Source organism: Meleagris gallopavo, chromosome 22, assembly GCF_000146605.3.
Source record: "Meleagris gallopavo isolate NT-WF06-2002-E0010 breed Aviagen turkey brand Nicholas breeding stock chromosome 22, Turkey_5.1, whole genome shotgun sequence".
NCBI classification, from domain to species: domain Eukaryota; kingdom Metazoa; phylum Chordata; class Aves; order Galliformes; family Phasianidae; genus Meleagris; species Meleagris gallopavo.
Genome location: NC_015032.2, coordinates 7,567,377 through 7,576,073, shown reverse-complemented (window position 1 = coordinate 7,576,073; position 8,697 = coordinate 7,567,377). Strand labels below are relative to the sequence as shown.

The window sequence follows — 8,697 nt, the reverse complement described above, 5'->3', positions numbered from 1 at the left end:
AAGAAATACTCACCTAGACTTCAGTTCTGAGGAGATGTTGTCAAAGAAAGACTTGGATTTATCATAATAGCAGTTGGGTCCCAGAAGGTCCTCCTCTGCATTGCCATCATTGTTTTGAGTTGCCACTCCAGGGTCCCCTTTCTCTTCCTCTGTCTCCGCTTTGTCATCTGAAGATAATAAAATGCATTACACTTCTTTGAGGCACACTAAAGACCCATCTGCTCTCTTGGTCCTTCAAACAAAATTTGAGATGCTGCCACACGTAATGATGCAATCTCTCAGAATGAGTTTGTCTATGCAAGGCTTACTACTAGCTCAGCAATTCGTATTTAAAGAAGCTACAAACCTTTAAAGTTTAGTTTCTTCTTGAATTCTTTATCAAGTTCCTCTCTGTTGAATTGTGCATTTGCACTTTCAAAGTCGAAGTCACCTTCAAACTTTATTGTATTTTCCTTCACAGTAGTTGGTCTGTTTTGTCCTCTAGAGCGATTTCTGGTTCTCCTGTTTCCCCTGTTTCCTGAAAGCAGGAGAGTTTAAACAGTTGGTAATGTGCAGGGAAGTTAAATGATTTGCTCAAGACCAGAGGAAACCAAGACTAGAACTCAGAATCTTGGCTTCCAGTCGCATGCTTAGGTCACACCTCTTTGAAAGTAACTTCTGAACTTGGCTATAGGAAACATATTACAGCAACATTTTAACTTTCTGAAAAGCATTCCTGCTGTCAGCCTTACCACTAAAACATAACACACCCAACTTTTCTTTCAGTTGGAAAAGAGAAAGTAAGAGCAACAGGTCAAGTAAAGCTGAGGGAAAGGCACGGGGGCTATCAGCTCTATTTGCTATTCATCTGCTAACATGTTACTGTAACTGGTCCACAAACCTGTCATGATTGGGATGAACAGTTCATTGGTTTTGGAAAACCTACCTAAGACTCAGCTGCCCACAAAGGGACACATACTTCATTGTAAAGCAGAAACCACACAAAGAAACTATCAGCTGCTTTTTGGAAAGAAAAAACACACCAACAAACTTACAGCCTCCCTTTCACAGCACTGCCTTCAAACTAGTTTGAAAGCTAATCTCAACTTCCGCTTCCTGCCTTTTCTCACTTTGTTTGGGCAAGGATGCCTAGTTGAACTTAGCTTCACTTTCCTTTGACCTATGCTTAAATAGACATCTCAAGATAAAAAGCTTCATTCTAGAGAAGCAATGACTCCATAGTTCTTTTAATTTGAAAGAACACTAGATATCTTAAACAGGCTGCCCTTCCCAGTAAGAAGGACACAACAGGTTTCAGAGCAATCCAGTTATTGCTGTCGATTTCTTTTTTTAAAAGAACAATTTACCTCCAGTACCCAGAGGACACCAGAATTTTGGTGGTTCTGTATTTCTGTGGCTCCAGAGCTTACTTTGTTGGGGGAACCATCCCTACATGGCCAAAGACTTATGAAGCCTTTCTTTGGTCTTAATCTTCTGTCCAATAACACTTCACTGATGCAGCAGTATTTGCCTTTATAAACAAGTGTCTAGTGTCAGAATAACCTACCCGATCTCCTCCTTTGAGGCCTTCTGTTTTCATCATTCACCTGCCCTTGGGTCTGTACAGGCGTTGCCGGAACTGTATCTACTGAACAAGAAAGAAACATCAAGGCACACAAGAACAAGACCGAAGCAGTCTGGCCTTGCTACGAACCTCTGAATGATGCTGGAAAACAGCACTTTAAAGCAGTCCATACATACCAGCTGTCTTGGTGCTGCTCGGTGGAACCTGCCGGCCGTTGCGTTGCACCCCTGGAGTTACTTTCACTGGAAGTGGCTTCTGTGAATTGATGTTGTCAACGGGGCCGGTCTGGACAGCCTGCTCTACCATGGGGCTTTTGCGGACGGGGTGAACTGAAGGGAAGCCAGCACCTGGAAAGAATTGCAATGACTAAGTGCTCCTCAGAAAGCACGCCAGTGTTACTCAAACCCTACCCACTTCTATGGAGAAAACATCGACCACAGTCATTCAAAACCTTGGTTGTTTATCATTACAAGCTACGTTTAAGTGGCACGTAGGGAAAGCACTACTGCCATAGTTCTCAGCTCACAAATCCAGAGCCTTACATCAGAAAAACTACCCGTTTATTTCTTAAATCAAATTAGACACTCCAGATAAACAAGCCAGGTCAGTCTCCTATAGAGAATTGATAAGAAAAATCAAATTTCTAGGTGCATCTTTGGTTATGCAAGATTGTACTTTACATTATATCTGAAGCAAAACATGACCATTTTGAAGTTGCTCCAGAAAGCTTCCCCAGTCTGTCTAAAAAAAAAAAAGTTTGCTGCTAAAGCCTTGTCACCTCAGCTATATATCCCATTTTGTAAGCCGTTTTTTTTTTTTAGAAGCCCTTTGACTACTTGAAGTACTGTCATTGCTTATTGTTAGCTTTCAGACAAAGAAAACCTGAAACCAGACCAGATCTCAAAGTTACCCTTTTAAATTCCTTCTTGGTCAAGGCCAAAGTGTTACCCAAGACTTCTGTTGCTCTTCCATCCAGGCTTATTTATTCACACTACAAAACATGTAAATACTTTTCATGGTTTGGTATACCTTACACCATTTATTTTAGAAAGTGACAGTCTTCAGTACTCAGAAGAAATACTGCATTCTAGATTTAATCAGAAGTTTTGGAGCTACAGGCTTTTGGAGTTATGCATAAGAACTGCTTGGAAGCAAACTTTAACTGAATACACTTTAAGAGCAAGAAAAGTGAAAAAGCTGAAGAGTACACACAAACCAAGCCACTGACACTTCTGGGTCACCCAAGTCCACATGAGACATACCCAGTAGGTAACATCATGCAGGTTCCCAGTTATGTACACCTGGAAAACTTGCAAGGAAGACAGACACAGCCTAAGGATTATTCAGGAGGACAAAGCTGCTGTGCAAGTTCAACAAAAGTTTCAAAGCTTAGTAAGAAAATTGAGAAAGCATATGCAGACAGATGGCCAAACAGAAAGCAGAAAGTTTCATGCCAACACAACCATACATGCTAATTTAAAAACAGATTAAACTAATTACCATGTTTAAATGCAGGCTGCACCTGGTCTCTCTGTTCTGAAGATGGGTCAGTCTAGTTATCTCTACTCAAACTCCTTCAAAGGTTCTTAAGCACAGAAGCAAGCACCCAGAACTATGTTACCTCTGCTTACCACAACTAAAATTGTTCCCTGTTAGTTATGCCTTACTAGCTGGCAATCTTTATAAGGTACATTGCCCCATCATGCATGAAACATATCCTGAAGTTTCCTAAATTACAGTAATACTCCTGAATTTTCTACTAGCCTGTTTATTTTTGAGTAGTAAGGCCACCCATGATTTAAGCAGTGTGCTTGGCTTTCTAGGAAAGGCCAATTAATTCCCTGCCTAATGCCTAAGCCAACACATACTCCTAGGGAGTATGCAGCACAACATCCCTAGATGTCAGCCCTCTCCTGATACTTACACAGGAGGATCCACAGTTCTTTACTTTTTCCATTCTCCTGCCTCTCTAAATGATACTTTTAGAGCAGGAGGAAGTAATACTTCGTGTGATGAAAAGCAACAACAGCCAAGAACAAACTCATTTCACTAGCATTACCCATGTAAGTACTATCATTCTAGGAGGGGGTTAACAAGAACATATTTTGAAGTGCCATGCAGTTCTTCCAAATATTTGGAGTCCTCAAACTGCTGTTACCCTTGGAAGAGAGCTGATGGGGCTCTGAAGACATGTCAGGCTCTGAAACAGGTTGTGGAGACGGAGAAGAACTAGGACTGGAAGCAGCTGCTGATGCTGGAGGGCTTACCAATTTCTCTAAAGAGATAGAGGGAAGAAGAGAAAGCAAAAAGATATATGGATAAGATACAAGGTTGTGTAACATCTGGAGGACTTGGAAAGAGATACAAGAATCTCTAGAACAGCTTTAGAGCAGCTTATTTAGTTCTCTTTTGGAACACAAGCTCTTTTCACACATGGGTTGCGCATGTGAGCTATGTCAGACCAGAAATGAACTGACCTCAACTGTTTGTTATTCATATTACTTTCAGAGAGAAGCTTCAGCTCTTTAGTTTCTTTCTTGGGTACACGTGTATAAGTGAAAGATGGGCCTCTTTGCTATAAGATCATTGCAAAGTTTTTAACTACTTATTCACTGCTTCTTGCAGCCTGACATTCAGTATGGAATTCATTATCAGTTACTGCTATGTGGCTCCAGTGTAGCTGCATACAAAGGCTGTACCTTTATTCTAGCAAAGAACGCTTTTACTTACCTAAACCTAATGAAGCTGCGTACTGCTGGCTAAGTAAAGAGCTGGCAGCAAGTTGGCTGTAAGGTGGCATACCTCTAAACGGGCTGTAAGGCACATGTGGCTGAAAGGATGATGTAGAGGCAGAGCCCAGTGAAGACTGTAACAAGACAAAGCACATTTCCATTTACAGTGTCCAGAAGTCAGCTTGCTTTGGCAGTGATTCTTTACTTCAAGTACAGCACTATTACCACTCAAGCAAACACTGCAGTCTTTACCTGCATTCTCAGCTAGTACACTAGCTGCAGTTCTGTTAGCTGAAGTCTTACTACCATTGTTTTAAACACTGAAATGCAATTCAGAATGCTTCCAAAAATCTGAAGATTCCTGCAGACAATGACTCCATTTTTATAATTTGATACCAAAATGCAGCCTTTTATCAGTGTTTCACCACATCTATCTACACTGCAGGCTAACTTACCTGAACAATGGCAGGATCCTGTGGCAGGGTATGCTGAGCTTTCGGAGGTTCACAGACAGTGATGTCTTTGATGTCACTTCCTCGAAAAATAATGTATTCATAGATTTCTTCCCTTGGAGGAGCAGGTCTGTCTGTGGGCCGGTCTTCGGTACCAAAGGATCGCACTTCAGCATTAGAGAGATTGCCATTAGTTCAGCATTATCTTTGCAACATTATACAAGCTAATACTTAGAAAATTAGGAAGTACTCCTACAATGCCTGCCAAAAGTAACAAAAAATGTAGCTTACCTCTAGAATCCCAGCCCCCCATATCCACACATCTGTTCCCAAAGACCAAATCTTACACCCTGCATAAATAGATTTGTTCACAATCTGCAAAAGCCAAGATGATAAACCATTGGAATGAAGAGGTCTACTGCAAAACTGAGGACTTCCCCACACTGCTATACTGCCATAGTCACCCCTCCTTCCCAGATCCTGTCCCACATACACATCCAACATGAGACAACCGCCGCCGCAACAGACAATGAGGGAGGCCTCTGAAGCAGCAGGGAAAAGTTCCTCAGTGGCTTCAGAGCTCAAATCCATACCTTTGTTTTCATATTTATCAATAACAAATTGTCTATCTGCATAAGAGCTTCCTATTTAAATTCTCTCTATGCCATTGGTTTCATATTTAGAAAGCTTTAAGTGATTATTCTAAACCTTAGGGCCTACTGAAGCTTCACTGAGCCTCAGCTATCAGAGCACTTGAGCAGGTACTAACCAGAATGATGCTCCACTTTGCAGTGGGAAAGAAGGCTGTAATTGACTGTGTGCCTACCAGGGAGGAGCATAAATTAACTCAATCCATTAAACAGGAGGAGGTCAGATTCAGACTTTCTACTTTGTTAGTGCAGGAAAACAAGTGGCACTCACATTAAACACTGGAGTATGAAACAGACTAGAGAATGAGCATGATCTACATGTATAGAGACTTCCTTCTACACTTTACAGAAGTCTATCAAGTCTGCTAGCATAGTTCTCTGCCTTTATGAAGCTTTGCCAGTTCAGATAAGCACCAGCACATATTACCTTGATATATGCTTTTTGGCAGTGGAAGAGCTCCAGACTGGAGTTGCATCAGCCAGTTCTAACAGGCTACCAGAGAAGCATTCAAACTTGCAGTCAGGAGACGCTGAGTTTGACAGTACCTTTACAAACTCCATCCTGAACAGCCCCTTTGCAAAGGCCTGCTGTACCACAGCCTGCAGTCCTGTGCCAGCCAGCTGCAGCTCCCACTTCACAGCAGGAAAGATAAGTGCAGACGGCCTTGTCAGGTGGATGATAGTGGACAGGGAGGCACTGCAGCTCCCTCAGATAAAGGGTAGCAAGAATTGGAGCAACTCAACCCCACTGCTTAGCATTCCCAGCATCCTGCAGGCAAACTGACTTATCACGGGTGCTGATGTTTTGTAGGTGGGAATACTCATCAGAAGCAGTCCTCAGATGAGGAGATGCCTTCAGGTGGTTTCCTTAAAAGCAGCAGCTAATGCTGCAAGCACTCTTCAGGTTTCATCTGTTCCATGTGGAGAGGAGCTTACAAGGAGCATTAGCTCAGTGTACAGCAGGTCAATGCCAAACTGTCCACTTCACTGTTGCTCTTTGGCACCTCAGCTCATACCTAACTGGTGCAAGAACAAACTGTCAGTTGCTTTCCTTAAACACAGCCTTCCATTAGTAACTATGGTATAAAAACTCTACGTTATTTTAGCTCTCCAGCTGCTGTTTGATCATGTTACAGCTGCAACCCAGTCAACTAGAAGCAGATTATCAACTGAAAGCGATACTGACAGACTTTTAGACACGAACCATACCACTGATATTCTTGTTCAAGATTAGCTTATTACAGCATACAGCTCATGGCAGCATATGCTAAAGCTACCCAGGAGCTACTGCAGAATCCCACAGCTAGCTCAAAACACGACTTCTCTCAGCACCAGGATCAGCCTGCTGGCTTCCAGGTAGAGAAACACATGAGCTGTAAAGTCCAGAGCTGTTCAGGCAGCCTTTCAGTTGCCTGCTCCCAAGGTCTGTAACTAGAAGGGTAGAAAAACGATGTCCTTATTGTAGACAAAACAGCAGCAATGGCATTTGTGAGGCCTCCAGGAGTGGAGCACACCCACTCCCTGTATCTGAAGTGTTTAATGATTTCTGGCACAGGACAAAGCACAGCTTGGAGTTTCTGTGGAGGTCTGAAGGGCTGTCTCCCATGAAGACTTACAGTGACTATTGTTTACAGACGAACAGGAAATCAATCCCACGCTGTGCCACAGCTAGTGTTTTACAACAGCCTGTATTCACACGCAGGACTCTGTAGAGCTCAACCACTAAAGGGTCAGGAGGCAGAAGAGGAGTGAGTGGATGTCTGGAAAACAACTCTTACACAGATATTTCCTGCCTAAAATCTAGAATTCCTTCAGACTTGTGCAGAACAGGGAGTAAGGTAGTGGCACTCACTAAGAACAGGAGGGTAACTGTGTATTGCATTGTAGCCATTGTTCATAAGTGAAGTTTAGCATCTAACAAAACAGCTTTCCTGCAGCATTTAGGCACGTGGAATGTTATCCAAGGAGCGGAGTTGCTGCATGTGTCAAGATTTCACAGGAATAACATACAAATCAACTGAAGTTTGCCTGCTCTGAGTAAGTCTGAACCAGATTCCTTCCCCCAAAGTCCGTTTCAACCCAAGTTGTTCTTCATGCTATTAGGATGACAAAAGAAGATAATCACAAGAGCAGTACATACAGCGTATATTAAAGTCTTCTGAACCTTTAACGTTGGCATTTGGGGCCTGGCAATTTACTTATCTAGACAGTGTTGACTACACATCAATAGTTCAGTGCTCCCAACCCCTTGGAGATCAATGCTGCTCACTGTGTTGACATGACTGTCACAGTTATGTTCATAATACTGACACTAATCTTGATACAAAGTCTCTGATTTTAAAAAAACCCTCTGAGCTACAACCAGCCTTTGCACTGTGAAGTTTAAAGCAGCACTTTCAAATGAAAGAAAAATGCATTTTCCATGTACTGTAACTACTTTTTAAAACTCCAGTTCTTCACAAGTGAACATTAAGAGACCAATAAATACAAGTGCTGCCAGAAATATTATATCAAGCGTGTGCTTCCCCACACCATCAAGCATTTTAATCACACGTACCTTTAAAACACAGCACTTCAGCTCTGCAGCAGCATTACATGGAAGCCAGAGCTACGTGTGAAACCAGCTCTGCTTTCTGCTGAGCAAAGGCTGAAGGCCTTGCTGTGCATGCAGTGAAGGAATTGCATCCTTCCCACAAGCTGGTGCTTCGTGTCTGGAAATAGCTGCTTTTAGAGCCTTGGAGAGATTAATTTGTGGAAATTTGAGATAATGCCCATTTTAAGCTTTAGACAAATGCTCGTGTCCAGTATCATACCAACATCTTGACACTGAAATTTCAGGTCGTGGCATAGGCTGCCTAAAGTAGAGCTGAGAAACAGGCAATAATTCCAGCAGACAGACGCGAAAGACAAAAGGTACTTGGCTTCTGAACGATCCTCATGGGCTGTCGAAGGCTACCACGAAGGCCTGAACTCACAGAGCAGAGAAAGACAAAGCTCGGGGAAAGGAACAACCGATAGACATTAGCTGGAACAGCCAATTGCGCAGCAAAAGCAGTATAAAAACCAAGACCTTGCCCGAGAGACTAAACAAGATAGAGCAGGCTTTTCTGATAGCAAACACAGGAGCTCCCAGCACAGGTGGCCATCGATTCCAAATCGCACCAGCCAACCAGACGCACATCGCCGTTCCTGCAGGGGAACGGAGCGGCGCCGGGTGCGAAGCTCCGTGCCCACGTGCGGGCATCGCGCCTCGCAGCGCGGATATCGATCCGGGCACGAACAAAGGCGGCCGCCGCGGC

The 8,697-nt window shown here is 43.1% G+C and overlaps 1 protein-coding gene across 1 annotated transcript in view; it reads right to left on the bottom strand.

The window, feature by feature from the left end:
- Positions 1 to 9: 9 nt before the first annotated feature.
- Positions 10 to 8,697, bottom strand: part of LSM14B (LSM family member 14B) — a 9,029-nt gene continuing 341 nt past the window's right edge. Inside the window, exons 2-8 of the mRNA XM_031556602.1 lie at positions 4,752 to 4,931; positions 4,295 to 4,430; positions 3,723 to 3,839; positions 1,741 to 1,911; positions 1,547 to 1,627; positions 347 to 517; positions 10 to 167 (exon numbers count right to left, since the gene is read on the bottom strand). Coding sequence (XP_031412462.1) covers positions 10 to 167; positions 347 to 517; positions 1,547 to 1,627; positions 1,741 to 1,911; positions 3,723 to 3,839; positions 4,295 to 4,430; positions 4,752 to 4,931 — 1,014 coding nt within the window. The remainder of the gene's footprint in view (positions 168 to 346; positions 518 to 1,546; positions 1,628 to 1,740; positions 1,912 to 3,722; positions 3,840 to 4,294; positions 4,431 to 4,751; positions 4,932 to 8,697) is intronic.